The sequence below is a fragment of the Callospermophilus lateralis genome, chromosome 10 (assembly GCF_048772815.1).
Source record: "Callospermophilus lateralis isolate mCalLat2 chromosome 10, mCalLat2.hap1, whole genome shotgun sequence".
In the NCBI taxonomy this organism is placed as follows: domain Eukaryota; kingdom Metazoa; phylum Chordata; class Mammalia; order Rodentia; family Sciuridae; genus Callospermophilus; species Callospermophilus lateralis.
Genome location: NC_135314.1, coordinates 65,513,707 through 65,529,806, shown reverse-complemented (window position 1 = coordinate 65,529,806; position 16,100 = coordinate 65,513,707). Strand labels below are relative to the sequence as shown.

The 16,100-nt window shown below is 39.7% G+C and overlaps 1 protein-coding gene and 1 non-coding gene across 2 annotated transcripts in view; one reads left to right on the top strand and one right to left on the bottom strand.

Annotated features, from left to right (window-relative positions):
• Nucleotides 1-15,755, top strand: part of Tmprss7 (transmembrane serine protease 7) — a 34,165-nt gene extending 18,410 nt beyond the window's left edge. The window contains exons 11-18 of the mRNA XM_076867022.2: nt 2,059-2,195; nt 4,102-4,209; nt 6,708-6,818; nt 7,858-7,974; nt 8,880-9,051; nt 10,434-10,702; nt 12,257-12,393; nt 15,314-15,755. Of these exons, the coding sequence (XP_076723137.2) occupies nt 2,059-2,195; nt 4,102-4,209; nt 6,708-6,818; nt 7,858-7,974; nt 8,880-9,051; nt 10,434-10,702; nt 12,257-12,393; nt 15,314-15,484 (1,222 nt within the window). The 3' untranslated portion in view covers nt 15,485-15,755. The remainder of the gene's footprint in view (nt 1-2,058; nt 2,196-4,101; nt 4,210-6,707; nt 6,819-7,857; nt 7,975-8,879; nt 9,052-10,433; nt 10,703-12,256; nt 12,394-15,313) is intronic.
• Nucleotides 15,052-15,158, bottom strand: LOC143409098 (U6 spliceosomal RNA). Its single transcript, XR_013092606.2, has one exon. It is a non-coding gene; the product is annotated as a U6 spliceosomal RNA (small nuclear RNA).
• Nucleotides 15,756-16,100: the final 345 nt, after the last annotated feature.

The following is a 16,100-nucleotide window of genomic DNA, read 5'->3' as shown; positions in this document are numbered from 1 at the left end:
AGGAAAGCACTCTGGCCCTGTGCTTCTCCTGAAAGGCCAGTTCTTCCTGTAGTCTGTAGGCTGGCTGAAATCCTATCAGATTCATTTCATGTTAGTTGTACCCTCAGGATTTAAAATGCCAGCCCTTTCCTTATCCTTTCTTCTCACTGGAAAGGGGAGGCTCTAATTGAACTAATGAGACCCCTTGCTGAGAAGTTAGCCTAAGGGAATTGGGGCTCTAAAGAGAAAGGTGGAAAGAGTCATAAGGAATGGGGAAAGACTAAGGATTTCCTCAAATAGTTCAGAGAACCTAACCTCAAAGAAATAATGGTCACCCTACAAGTTGGATGCCATTAGAGAGGAAAAGCAGAGCAAAGCCCAAGGAGAAGGCCACTGGATGTTCTAGAAAGTGCCAGAGTATAACCTCGGGCCAACTGTGTTCAAATCCTGGTTCTACTTACTTGCTTTTGAACTTTAACAAATTATTTCACTTATGTCTGTTCCTGACTTGTTATATGTCTGGATACATAAATTGACTCTTGTTGGGTTTCTCCAATCTCTCACTTTTTGAGCTCTAAGTCTCTAAGCCTTCATCATGATCCATTGCATAGGATCTCCCTTTAAGCTCCAGCCCAAATATGGAGGCCAACATCCTTCATCTTAATTCCCTTTTAAGATGCCTGAGTAGGACTCATCTTTGGAAGAAAACCCTAGATGTTAGTGGAGAACACACACAAAACACATCATGTGGGCTGGGGATGTGGCTCAAGTGGTAGCACGCTCGCCTGGCATGCATGCGGCCCGGGTTCGATTCTCAGCACCACGTACAAACAAAGATGTTGTGTCTGCCGATAACTAAAAAATAAATATTAAAAAATTCTCTCTCTCTCTCTCTCTCTCTCTCTCCTCTCTCTCTCTCTCTCTCTCTCTCTCTCTCTCTCTCTCTCTCTCTCTCTCTCTCTCTCCTCTCTCACTCTCTCTTAAAAAAAAATCATGTCTTTAGATCATGGTGTGACAATCTCAAGATGATCAATTAGAGTAGATTCTGATCCCCAAAGCTTGGCGTGGCTTTCAGGAACCTTTCAGACCTGGCTCCTACTTGGTCAGGTGGCCACCTACACCTGCTATCTCTTCCTTATATAACAGAAACTGGCTTATCAGTCCATCAGTTCCTGAACTTCAGCCAATTGCAAGAGACTCTTCCTGAATGACATGAGAATGTTTTCCTCCCTAAAATCACAGATTATCTGTGCTTTAGAATGCCAGTGTCTGATTCAAAGGGCTTTCGAGGTTCCCAAGTGATTTGAGGGCCTAGAGTGATTGGCATTCACAAGTTCCAGGGGACAGTACCACCCCAAGTCTTGAGGCTGCTCCCTGTCTCCCATGGAGACCTAGAGGTTTCACACTGGAAAAAGCCTTGCCCAAACAGGGCAGTGGACTTCTCACAGGCCTTCTGTATAATAATGCTCCTACTCCATTGCTCACAGAGCTCATGTAGCAAGAATTACTAACCAGAGGGATTATTTTTCCAAAAGAATTTTGGGAACCCTGGTGGCATTTTTAAGTAATGAGAGGTAAGAGAAAAATCAAGTGAGGGAAATATTGTGTAGAGACATTACTTCTTGGAAATTCTACCAAGGACAAACCCAGAGGTGCATATCATATTTTGATTTAGATGGAAATAACATAGTCGTTTGCTTCAAGTGTTGATGACGTTCTTTGCATATTTTCAACCTGAACTCAGAGATTCCACTCTGCTCTGCACAGAGGTCTGTGGGCAAGACCTTCTTGTTTCATGTTTTATTTTTGTTTTTCACTGAAAGGAGATGGGCCTAGAAGAATTAAATTCATAGTTTGCTTGTGAGTGTTGGTAGTACTCTTACTGCTCTATTTAGCAGAAGATAAAATTGGGGAGAAGTTACTAGATTGTGGCCACAGCATAGGATGGATTCGATGCTACCATTAGTGCATTTCTGCTTACAAAATCCAATGACCACAGTACAGATGAATTTACTGTCAACAGGAAGGCAGTTGATGAAACCTCAAGCTGTGTGTCCTCTCCTACTCCTGTCTCCTCAGGTACTGTGGCACCTACATGGATCATCACACGATTTTCCGAGTGCCCAGCCCTCTGGTTCACATTCAGTTCCAGTGCAGTTCAAGTCTTTCGGACAAGCCACTGTTGGTAGAATACGGCAGTTACAACATCAGTCAACGTAAGCCTGGTTATCAACGAGATCCTTAGAAAACCTCAATAAATCATCACATGGTGAGCTGGGCATGGTGGCACATGCCCGTGATTCTAGCAACTTAGGAGGCTAAGGCAGGAGGATTATAAGTTCAAGTCCAGCTTCAGTAATCAGAGAGGTCCTAAGGAGCTCAGTGAGACCCTGTCTCAAGAAAAAGGGCTGGATGTGGCTCAGTGGGTAAGTACCCCTGGGTTCAATCCCCAGTACCCAAAGAAAAACAGGGGGAAAAAGTTATTGTATGGCCACCAATGCTTTATAACTTATAACCTCAAATATTTCAGGAATGAGTATAGCTTCTTTTTTGTTATTTCCTTTTATATATGTATTTTTAAAAACAAATTATATATATATATATATATATATATATATATATATATATATACACACACACACACACACACACACACACACACACACATAAATTATGTTTTACTGCTTTATTTTAAGTTGTAGAGAAATCATTTAATATTTTTTGACATTATTGATTTATAGCTGAAGTATAACTTCTTACATTATTCCTGAAATACAGGACAAGTCCGTGTTTTGGCTTGTTATTTTTCTGATTTTTGTGTTCATATCAACATATGGAGAATCTGAGACCAACAGTTTTGATTCATTTTGGTCTATGGTGCACAAGGGTAGCTGTTTGATTGAAAGGATTCAAATAACAGCACTCAGAAGGTAGAACTGCTGGAACAGCGACCAGGAAGTGGCTAATAGAAAAGAAAACATTTGAGGGAAGTATTGGAGCTGGAGTGTAGATAAGGACATGTTCAAGAAATTCTAGACCCATTTAAAATGGGGAAGTATAAGTTATTCATTGAGGAACTTATGACATGAGCGAAAGGAACTTAGACCTTGTTGTTCTCTGACAATCCCCAATATCCTGCTTTTGCATTTGGAATATTATGCTCAGAATATTACAATCTCCAGCAGGGTCTCAAGAAGAGCCAGTCATTTCATTTCTAACTGTCTTTTCAAACTATGACTATTCCCCCTGACTCACCGGCTCCACCACATGCCATTGAGACAGAGGTGGACCTGTAATGCACTCTCCCACTGTTCTTTTGCACAAGGGAGGAAGGATTTATTATTTCAGCAATATTCATATATTAGCTTAGGATGTGATTTAAGCCAACAGAGGGAGTGGATCTTTTATGAGCAGCCTGATTGAAAAGGAAAGAATAGTGGATAGTGAAGTAGGAAGCAGGTGTCTTGGCTTTGAGGCCTGGCACTAATCTCTCTAGGTCAACTTGAGTAGATCAGTGGTTACTCTTGTATTTTGGAACACAGATCACCTGAAAATGCAATTAAAGAGGAAGAATAATTCTTTTGATCACAGACAATTTGGAAAAGGAGCATCCTATTTGTAATCCCCCAGAAAGTCTAAAGCCTGCACATTAAGAATGCTGGCTTCTAATATGTCTTCCAGCTTTCCCATGCTTCAAGTCTGTATTAATGCTGTGGAGCTGAGTCAAGGCAGAGGTTTTTTTTCTTTTCTTTTTTCTTTTTTTTTTTTTTGTGGTGCTGGAGATTGAACCCAGGCCTTTTTGCATGCAAGGAAAGCACTCTACCGATTGAGCTATCTCCCCAGCCCGAGGTTTGATTTTGAAGGTGACTTGGATGCAGTGATTACTCAGACCTCCTGTTTAATTAATTTTCTTTTTTTTGTTCACTTGGGTTCTGCTTTTTTGGCTTGTCATTACCCACAGCCTTATTTAGATGGACATATTATATAATTACTCCTGCTACCTTGTCAAATCCCTAATCACTTAAATCTTCATGTTTCTTTGCTATGTGGTCTGGGGATTTTTCAGGACCCACATGACATTTTCTTTTTTCTTTCTTTCTTTTTTTTTTTTATTGCTTATAGCTTGTCCTGTTGGATCTTTTAGATGCTCCTCTGGTTTGTGTGTCCCTCAGGCCCAGCGCTGTGATGGAGTAAATGACTGCTTTGATGAAAGTGATGAACTTTTCTGTGGTGGGTATTCAGGCTTTGAATACGACTTTCTTATACGTAGCTTGTCAGGGCCATTGTTGCTGCTAGTGTCCACCTACAGTCTTTGTAGTGTAGATAGTGTTATCTATCACTACCTAACAAACTATGCCAAAACTCAGTGACTTAAAACAGTCATTCCTTGTCCTCCTCCTTCTTTTTTTCCTTCACCTCCCCCTCCTTCTTTTCTGTTGTTTTCTTTTTCTTTTTGCCCCCCATTTTGCAGTGTTATGGATCAAATCCAGGGCCTCATGCAAGCTGGGCAAGATTCTACCACTGAGCCACATCCCTAGCCCCCATCATGTATTCCTCATCATATACCCATATGTTGTCTTGGATATGTCTGATCTAGGCTGAGCTCAGTTGGGTGGCTTTGCTTCAAGCACTGGGTCATCCTGAGCTTGGTTCTTCACAGGTCAGGATCAGGTCTATTCTTTCTGACTCTTTCTTTCATTGAGCCATGGATAGCATTGATAGTGACAGAAGCAAAGGAGGAGCGAGCAGAAACACATAGTTTCTCTGAAGGCTTGGCCTTGGGATTGGCACCCCATCACTAGTATCATAGTTCATGGCTCAAATCAGGTCACATAGCTGAGATCAAAGTCAAGGCTCAGGGAATTTCCTCTGCACATTTTGGGGTCATGGCAAGGATGGGTTGCACTAATATGACCACAGAGAGTAAAGATCTGTGATTAATAGCTTAATTCACCACAATCGCTTTTTGTTTGTTTGTTTTGTACATTATTTAAAAAAAAAAAACGTTATTTTCCACTGGTACTTGACAGTTAATAGCACCTGATACATTCTGAATTTTTATAAAACAAATTACATAATTCTTAGTATATAAAAATGACTCCAAAAATATTTGAATGTCTGTTATGGTATATAGAAAGGTAAATTATTAGGATTTTTATTCTGCAATTAGACAATACATTTTCAAGGTTAACCTTAAAATCTTAGAAAACAACATTTTCTGTGAAAGTGCATTAGAGAAACTGGTTCAATAAATCCAGTAAACTTATATTTCAGCAGTAGAGACTGAACTACTACCAAAAAATTATGAAAACTCTTCTGAAAGATTTCAAAACAAAATTATTCAGAATCTCTTCCAAATCTATTTTTCTGGAATCATTTATTCAGTCTAATTTTAGGTAGAATTTAGGGTTACCTAAAACTCTCAAACTACTACTTCTTCTTCTCCTTCTCCTTCTCCTTCTCCTTCTTCTTCTTCTTCCAATCCTGTTTGAAGTCACAGATCTTTTATCTTGAGAGCAGCTCAGAATCTGCAAAAAAGTAAACTCAGCATTCCTCTTTATGGAGCACAGGGTTTGTTTATGAATGGTAGTTTTTTTGTTGTTGTTGTCTTTAACCTACACAGTTTCTATTAATATTCCATTGGTAATAACTAAGGGAGGGTAATCTGTCCCATAATAATTCCATTGGTAAAGACAGGCAACCCCTTTAATGCCAATCCTGATAGACCTTCCTAGGCTCTCCCCAATCCAAATAGGGATCCCCAAACTCCAACCACCCTAACTCTCCAATGTCCCCCTTCACGTTCTCCATACAGATCCTTAGGTTTATCCATCTTATTTGAAAGCCTTTCTTTATTTCCTGTGTCTACTAAAAGCTATTAATTCTTGAGGTTGCTTTTATATTCTTTCTTTTTAGTATCAATAATATGTTTAAAAAAGTATTTGATACACAACTGGTGCCCTGTCCCCCAAACATACAATCAAACAGAAGCCCGATTAAAAGGAATGACTTTTCCCAGCAGGGCTTCTTCCACAACTCAAGGGGAGATGTGTGGTCTATAGTCAGAAATGTCTAAGGAACCACAATTTCTGAAAGTGCTTGCTAATATACCATGTCTGCCTTCAATCTAAAGAAAATATTCCAAAAAGGGAAAATATTTTTTTCCTATTTTCAGATTTTTTTCTGCATTTCCTAATTGAGGAAATGGATCTCTAAGGATAAAAACCATCTTAAGAAGATCTTCCTTACACACAGACCACAAGTCTATTTTTCTCTAAGATCTCACATTCATGAATTCACTCAACAAAACCTCACTGAACTCCTCCTATGTGATCAGGGGCCTGGGGTACAGGTATGAATGAGATAACTTCAGTATACTTCCACTTTCATTAGGAGGGGAGACAAGTTCAATTTAGATAACAGCTTCCAATATTCATTTTTCTGAAAATAGTTTACTTCAGATGCATTTAATTGTAATTAAATAAACAAACCATCAGAGTTCAACACATCTACACAATTGCAAAAATCAGATCTGACAAACTCAAGTGCTAGGATTTTGCTCCAAAGTTCAAACATCAGTTTTTCCTCATGAAGGTGCTGCTGTTGAGGAAAAATCACTCTCTAGTTTGTCATCTTAATATTTTGTCCCTGTAGAGGGGCACTCCTGGTCATGGAAGAAGGCCGATGATGTCCCAGGCTCACAAGCCTTGTGTCTTTTCTCATTACAGTGCCTCTTAAACCTGCCTGCAACACCAGCTCCTCCAGGCAGCACGGCCCTCTGGTCTGCGATGGCTTCAAGGACTGTGAGAATGGCCAGGATGAGCAGAACTGCACTCGGAGTGAGAAGGGTCCCCATGCTCTGTTGTGCTTCCTAAATCAGAACCAAAATGCCTTTGCTGAGTCAGGGCAATCATTAGTCCCAGAGGCCCCCAAACTTTCCCAGATTTGGCACTGAAAATCCCTTGTCTGGGGAAGCTCCTCAGTCCTAGAAAAAAATGAGTGACTAAAGTTGGTGACTTTAACAGGAGTGGACTTGTGGTGTGTGTGTGTGTGTGTGTGTGTGTGTGTGTGTGTGTTACTAAGTGAATACTGGCAGATTTTCATTGCTTACCTGCTTTTTTTTTTTTGGTACCAGTGATTGAACCTAGAGACGCTTAACCAATCAGCCACATCTCCAGCTCTTTTTAAAAATATTTTTATTTTGAGACAGGGTCTCGCTAAGTTGCTTAGGACCTCACTAAGTTGCTGAGTCTGGCTTTAAACTTGTGATCCTCCTGCCTCAGCCTACCAAACCACTGGGATTAAGGTGTACACCACTGTACTCAGTTACTTCCTTGCTTTTAATGCTACTTAAGTTGCAGGATACTGAGGATCTGATGTAGAGGAACTTGCCAGAGACCATGAAGGGACAGAAATGCAAATTGTAATTACTACAGAAATGCAAACCTCCTGAGTTGTGAACAAATGTGTGGGAATTCACACCATCTGTCTATTTTTCTTCTCTTGGATGACATAAAAAGACAAATGTGGTAGTGGTTTATGCCCAAAGACTTTCCTTGGAGAATAAGACACAATAACAAAGAGGCTGTGGCCTAAAAAAGCTACTTATATGGCCAACTCCTTTGCATCTCACTCACCTACAGGGGAAGAAGGCCAGGTGGTTGGATTGACTCTCAGCTGAAGTGCTTGCCTGCCTGCCTTCTGCAGTGGCTCTGAAAGGTCACTGTGGGTTTGTTCCATTTCTCTGCTAGTTTTTCCCAGAGCAGCAAATAGCGATTTTGTGGCTAATCCATCCTTTGCAAAGATCAGTGTCATTTACTCAGATGTTTCTGGCTAGAAAAAAAAAAAAAAACTGCTTTTTCTTTCATTTGTTTTTAGGCATTCCGTGCACCAACAGAACTTTTAAGTGTGGCAATAATGTTTGCTTTAGGAAACAGAATGCAAAATGTGATGGGATCGTGGATTGTTCAGATGGAAGTGATGAAGTCGGCTGCAGTGAGTAGAAAAGCTGTTCCTTCTGATTCCTGTCTTCCCACCTGGTTTGCCCATTTTCCATTTTTATTTTCTTCCTCCTGGAATTCCCCTGGCAGATGTTACCACAGACCAGGAAATAATAGTAAATCTTGGTGAGCTGAGTCTGAAATTATTTCTCCATCTTCTTTCTTGATACTAAGCATCACTACACTAGATGTTTCCAAAGAGAGCTTTCAATTTCTAGTAACACTAATGAAGGAAGAAGGTCTTAAGTAAAATAGCCTGTGACAAATGAAAAAGTGGGCTTCTGGAGGATTTTTGCTTATATCTTACTTTGTGAACAATATCAATCGTTGGTTCTTTGTTTATTCAAAACCTACTAACTGTCCTGTGCCATATGCTCTTTTTAGTCATGTGGCTTCTAATTGGCCATGTGGCAACAGGTTAATTATATATCATTATCGGTACTATTTACACAAAAAGTAAATTACACTAAAAGTAATTGCTCTGATAACTAGTTTGTCTTAGGCTTTAATTTATCTTTGTTTTACAAATTTTTCTTTTAGATTAACACAGCTTCAAACACATTATCAATTCTGTTATATCAGAACTTACCTTTTTCGTCTCCATCTAGCCACCTAACACCAGGGCTGTTGTTTGTATCAGTACAGCTGTTACTATGGATCCCTCTGCCTCAGCATGCATTACTGTACGAGACTTCCTGTTAGGGCTTGTTTTCTGGAAGGAAGGAGTAGTCGGCTGGTGCTGGTTTCAGACAGACCCATAAAATTCCTTTCTAGATAAGCAGGCAATTTTAAATTGCTTACTTGGTGACTCAGTTCCCAACCCAGCACTGAACCTGACCTAATTTCCAGTTTTTTTTCCAAGTCTGCCTTAAATCACGTGACCCTTCCTCTCTAACAAAGGCTGTAGCAGGCGTTCGTCCACTGTCCACCGAGTCGTCGGGGGCACTGACTCCCAGGAGGGGGCTTGGCCATGGCAGGTCAGCCTCCACTTTGTTGGATCTGCCTACTGTGGCGCCTCCGTCATCTCCAGGGAGTGGCTTCTCTCTGCGGCCCATTGTTTCCATGGAAACAGGTAGGGTATCCCAAACCTTACTCTTGAGTGGCACATTCTGACAACAGACCATACATCTGCCCTGAATTGTGAGAAGAAGCCCCTACTGGGGAAAAAAATAAAACCAATTAATTCAATCGGGCTACCTTTTTGTTTGTTTTGGTGGGATGGGGGCACTGGTTACGTGTCCAATAATTTTTATTTATTTTAGGTATTATTGAGATAAAGAAAACATCAAGAATGAATAGTAAACTAGACTGAGGAAATAAAGAGAGGGCTTTCAAGTCAGATGGGCAGACCTAATAGGCTGTGTGGAGAATGTGGAGGAGGGTGGCTGGAGTATGGGGATCCCTGTTTGCATTGGGGGTGATCCTGGGAAGGTCTGTTAGGGTTGGCATTGGAGGGGCTCTGTTTACCTTTGCCAGTGGGATTATTATGAGACAGAAGATCTTCCAGCTAAGGGTGAAAGAGAAGCTTAACATGTGATCTAACTTGAAATTTAAACTTATTTAAATCTACTAGACCTTAGGTTCAAAACTAATTTCATATTCTGAATTTTAAGAGATTTCAACTAAGTTATACAATTTGAGTATTTTTTCTTCCAATAAACTACAGGAATCATGTTAATTACTGAAATAGCTTCACCTCTGATCATTAATCTTAAATGCTGTGAAACTGCTGTGTCCTTATTTTTTTTCCAAGAGTTTTCATATTCTTTTCACTTTGAACTTCTCTTTGGCTACCTCAGGGTGAGATCAAAGCCACACATGGAGATACAATCCCCTCTGTGACTCTGTGCAGGGTAGGGGGCAGGGTCAACATTAGAATTCTGGAAGGACTGATCATGGTGGAGTTTGGTATCCCTTTGACTGTCATACTTAAGCAGCTACAGCAGCTATGAGGCTTTTGGTAGCTTGCAGCAAGAAGGAATTTCATTAAATTTCTGCTTAAAACACTTAATTTTTTTACATTGACTTTTTATTTGTTCTTTTTAGTTATAAATGACAGTAGACTGTAGTTTGACGTATTATACATACATGGAATATAACTTCCCATTCTTCTCGTTGTACATGATGTGGACTTATACTGGTAAACACTTCATTTTCTAATCTGCCTTGGAATTAATATTATTTGAATTTGATAGAAGGGTCCCCAGATCACCATATTTACTGGCCCTGTTTGTCTCCATCAGATGCCATTGTTAGCATGAATAGGAAGAATTTAACCAATTAATTCTAGTTATAAATATTCTTGACCTGTGTGTGACTTGTGAAATACCAGTGGCAAGAAAATTTCCTTCAGGACCTCTTTTCCTCAGCCTCATCTCTCTGTAGAGAGCTTGTTCCTAAACTGTGTAGGACTCTTCAGACTGCTAACTTGGTGCTTCTTTCCTTCTCTACCAGGTTGTCAGACCCCACACCATGGACGGCTCACCTTGGGATGTATGTGCAGGGGAATGCCAAGTTTATTTCCCCATTGAGAAGGATTGTGGTCCACGAGTACTACAACAGTCAGACCTTCGACTATGATATTGCTTTGCTACAGCTCAGTGTCGCCTGGCCTGAGACCCTGAAACAGCTCATTCAGCCAATCTGTATTCCTTCTGTTGGCCAGAAAGTGCGCAGTGGGGAGAAGTGCTGGGTTACCGGCTGGGGGCGAAGGCATGAGGCAGGTCCGTGTGTGAATGAATGGGCTTGGCCTTCCACATGGATGAGAGTAACTTGTGCTGATGCTATGCTTTGGGGTTTCCAGAGAGGATTTGTATATATCATCTTCTTTGGGCCTCCTGACAACTCTGAAAGTTTGGATTGGAGGAGACTATTTTCATCCCTGTCTTATGATTCTTTCCATCTGCTCCAGAAGAAGCAGGGAGACTGAGGGAACCTTAAAACAAAAGCAGAATTGACTAGATAGCATGGGGTCTTTTCAAACTCTGAAGAGATGCTGGGATTTCCACTAGACAAGAACAGTTCCTCCTTGGCTTCTCTTTTATTCCAAGATGTGATTCATTTTTATAAAGGAGAGGACCTTTATATATGCACACTCCACTGTCAATTCAGACAGCTATGTAGAAGATTTTGCAGGTATGTCCTGCACCAGGACTCTTGGCCAAGGAATGAAAGTGAAGAAAGAAATCCAGCCTGCCCTTAGCTAATCCAGGCTTGGGCATTATACCAGCCTAGAATTGGTCCACTCAGAGGGGATACCTTTTTGTGCCTCTCCACCCAGAAAAAAAAGCATCATTTTCCTATATGTACCCAGGTCAGGGAGTATGCTAGGGAAGGCTGTATGTTCATCCTGCCATGATTTTTCCATGAACTAGGATTCATGGTTGATTCTGAATATATTATGAGGAGAAAAATACAAAGCTTCATGTACATGTCCCCAGAGGTTACTGCTAAAACTTTCCTTTGATCTCCCAGTCATCTGGGATTCCCTTGCAGCCTATCCAAGGGTTTAGGACAGTGTCTGTGAATCTTGAACTTTCCCTGAATGCTTGCTTTGACATTGTCTAAAGATTCACTGTGAGCAGCTTCTCAAATGCTCACTGTCCTCAGTTAGTTATTGAAGTAGTAAGATTCACCTTCGTTTTATTTGCTGAGGTCTCAGAGTGCGAAGAGAGAAGGCAGCTAGGTGTTCAAACACTTACAACTCTGGTAGGCTACTATGCTCCATGTTTTAGTTTCAATATCACAAAGGGAATTGTCTACCCATTTTTTTTATAAGCATGTGTGCGTGTGTGTGTGCGCGTATGTGTGTGTGTGTGTGTGTGTGAGAATCATCTTAGCCAAACAGGTTTAAAGGGAAGTGAAAGAGCTATATAGAAACAGTTGTTTTTATGATTCTTCAGAGACTTCCATATGTCAGTTGTGCTCCTTTACTTAAGGAGCTCTCTTGAACAGTAAATATTGGTACGAAGCTTTGTTGACTCACGGTCGTTCTAAATGCAGGAGGTATGAGATGAAGGAGTATGGGACAGTGGTTTAGGTGGGGGAGGCAAATCTTGGGTCTAAATCCTGTTGGTATTTGCTAGCTATATGCCACTGGGCAAGTCCTTTTATTTCTCCAGGTTCCTTTTCTTCATCAGCAAAATAGGGATAACAATAGAGTTCATCTCCAAGAATAACTCTGAGGATGAAAGGAGATAATTTAAGTTATCAAACGAAACCTTGAAGAGACATAGTCATTACCATTACCGTGATTCCAACTCCAACGTGTTTTCCAGATAGTAAAGGCTCCCCTGTTTTGCAGCAAGCAGAGGTAGAGCTCATTGATCAGACTCTCTGTGTTTCCACCTACGGGATCATCACTTCGCGAATGCTCTGTGCAGGAGTGATGTCTGGCAAGAGAGATGCCTGCAAAGTAAGTCCTCCTACCTTCCTCTTGCCCAACATGTGTTTTCCATAAATGCTTTCACATTTAATCCATGCAACTCTGGGGAATAACTAGGGCAGGTATTCCCCTTACCTCATCTGAGGTATTAATTATGACCTAGTTGCCTAAGACCAGGGAAAGGTGCCGAAAGAACTGGTTTTATAGAATCAGTTTTTAATCCCTGCGTATCTTCTTCCAGCATTCACTTGGTGAGGTCAGCCTCCATAAGTCTGTCACAACTTCTTTATAATTAAAAAGCAAAGCAAAAAATGACACACACATGCACACTATGTTTCAGGATTGCTGCCTATTTCCTTAGGAGCAGGAGATATTCAACTTCTGAAATTACAAGGATTTCATTTACTCATGCATCAAAAGCATAGGCAGGTGGCGGTGGGAAGAGAAGAGGAATAGGAGAGGTGGCAAGAACACTTATATGCAGCCCTCTGGGTAGCCACCTCTAGCCGTGGTTCAGCTGGAGGTCACCTTGCAAGGGAGGGGATATTTCTCTGAACCTATGATTTCAAATCTATGTCCATGATCACCAAAGATGATTAAGAGAGTAAGGATGACAGCAGGATCAGTTTCCATATCTTTTCACAACTTCAGCCATGATGCCACAAAACTCATTATAATACTGACTTCTATCTTTTGAGATTCTACTTTGTGACAAGCAACCATGGTACATCATTTACGTAAATTCATTCAATTCATTCTTTTACTTCCATTTTACAGAGGAAGAAATTGGGGACAGAGAGGGTAAATAGATGACCCAAGGTCATATAGCTAGCAAGTACAGATATCTGGGCTGGGATTTGAACCCATGGCTCTCTAATGCTAAAGTTACTGTTTTAGGGTTTAGCTGGTCAGTTACATATCCCTGTTCCAGACAGTCATCAAGCTTATGCACTAAATTTGTATTAGTAGATCTGGTGTTGCATCAATCAAAATAAAGATCCCAGTTTCTTAACCTGTCAGAATTTACCTAATCAGGTATAAAATTGTGAAGGTGGGATGTAGGGGCACATTTAGACTGCTATTTAAGCAAGTTGTAACTTTCCCACCCTCCCTAAAATAGAAAAATAAAAGTCAGACATTATACTAAAGGATTTAAACTGTAGGAATTATGTTTAAATCTTTAGTTATTTGAGTCCTGACTTTATGAAGTTGAGATATCAGAAGGGACTCTCAAAAGGAAGTATTTTCTCTATGAAAACTGTCTGACAGTGGCTCTTAGGGTTGCTGCATTGGACTTGCCAAACAAAACAGGCTTTGTGTTTCTTCTGTGGCCATGATCCAGCTGCTGAAGTTGCATGGCCCAGAGATAGAAGTCACCCTTCAAACATAACCATAAGGTGGTTGTGAGGATTAAATGACCCAAAACAGTGCCTGGCATATAGAGAACACTAAATAAATGTTAGCCCTTAATGCTACTGCCACCTATTCTTTGTATGGAGCATGTGCAAGAATCTTATAATGTTATTCTCAGACTTAAAAATCAAGTTTTTAAAAAAATAAATGTAGTTTTTTTATTATAAGAAGATATCTAAACTTATTCAATGACATTAGCAGTTTCAAGTGTCAACATACCTTGTATACAAAAACAGAGATATGATAATTGTGGTATATATGTAATGCAAAAAAAAGAGAGTACATGTACAATGGCATAATTTGGCGTGAACATACTTTACATACAGAGTTATGAAAAATTGTGCTGTAAATGGGTAATAATGAGTGTAATGCATTCCACTATTGTCATGTAAAATAAATAAAGAAAAAATATTTATTCTAATTAGGTATATATAATAGCAGAATGCATTTTGATTTATTTTACACAATTGCAACATAACTTTTCATTTCTCTGGTTGTACATGATGTACCATCCCAACATATGCACAGTCATACATGTACCTAGGGTAATGATGTCCATCTCATTCCACTCCCTTTCCTACTCCTACGCACCCTCCCTTCCCCTCCCTTCCTTTTGCCTAATCACAGTTCCTCCATTTTCTCCCTCCCCCTCCCCCATTATGCATCATCATCCACTTATCAGACAGAACATTCAGCCTTTGGGTTTTGGGGATTGGCTTACTTTGCTTAGCATGATATTTTCCAACTCCGTCCATTTATCTGAAATGCCATAATTTTATTCTCTTTTAATGCTGAATAATATTCCATTGTGTATATAAATCACAGTTTCTTTATCCATTCATCTATTGAAGGGCATCTAGGTTGTTTCCACAGTTTAGCTACTGTGAATTGAGCTGCTATAAACATTGATGTGGCTGCATCACTGTAGTATGATGATTTTAAGTCCTCTGGGTATAGACCAAGGAGTGGGATAGCTGGGTCAAATGGTGGTTCCATTCCAAGTTTTCTGAAGAATATCCATACTGCTTTCCAGATTGGTTGCACCAACTTGCAGTCCCACCAGCAATGTATGAGTGTGCCTTTTCCCCCACATCCTCGCCAACACCTATTGTTGCTTGTATTCTTGATAACTGTCATTCTGACTGGTATAAGATAAAATCTTAAAGTAGTTTTTATTTTATTTCTCTCATTATTAGAGATTTTGAACATTTTTTCATATACTGGTTGATTGATTGTGTATCTCCCTCTGAGAAATGTCTGTTCAGCTCCTTAGCCCAAAATATGGAATGCTTTACTAATTTGCCTGTTGTCCTTGTGCAGGGACCATACTAATCTTCTCTGTATCACTCCAATTTTAGTGTATGTGCTCCTGAAGCGAGCACTACACATTATTTCTTGATGGTTCCTAGGCTGCATAGTGATCAGCCAAACAAAACATATCAGAATGGGACTTCTGAACACAATCTATTACACAGTAACAATGAACTTGATGATCATGAGACAAATGTCTTCAGACTTAACATTATTTTTGACTTAGGGAGACTCCGGTGGACCTTTATCTTGTCGAAGACAAAGTGATGGAAAATGGATTTTGACTGGCATTGTTAGCTGGGGTCATGGATGTGGAAGAGCAAACTTTCCTGGAGTTTATACAAGAGTGTCAAACTTTGTTCCCTGGATTCATAAATATGTCCCTTCTCTTTCATAATTGTACTAGTTGTGTTTTTACCTGTGATTTATGTGATAGATTCTTTAAAACAATGCAATAATTATCAATAAAATGTCATGCAATTTTTCAACCAAAAATGTTAGATTGCACACATCTGATATTTATTGAAAGACAGATATATAGTATGTGTTCCATAAAAATTACCCCAAGCATATAAAATATTTATCCTAAGGCATCAAGACATCATTGATTCAAGGATGAGAGAAACCTAAAGTATTGTCACATACCAAGTCTCTAAAATAAAGTAAGAAATGAGGGAGATCTCTATTTGTCCATATTTTATTTTATGTTCCTGTTCAAGTACAAATATTTACAAGTATTGAGGTAAACATGATTTTCTGAAATAAGGAATTCCTGTAAAAATCCCCACACTTGATCATTAGCAATCCCATGAAATTAAATGCACAGAAAAATATATCCTTTTTAAACATAAATATAAACAAAGCTGTTATTGACAGAATAAGTACCTCTATTATTGCTATCCAATTCAGTTTTGTCTAACCATATAATAACAGACATATTCCAGCCATGGAACATGGCATTGTTGTGTACGAACAAAACTGATGGTCAGAAAACTTTACAAAAATGATGGAAT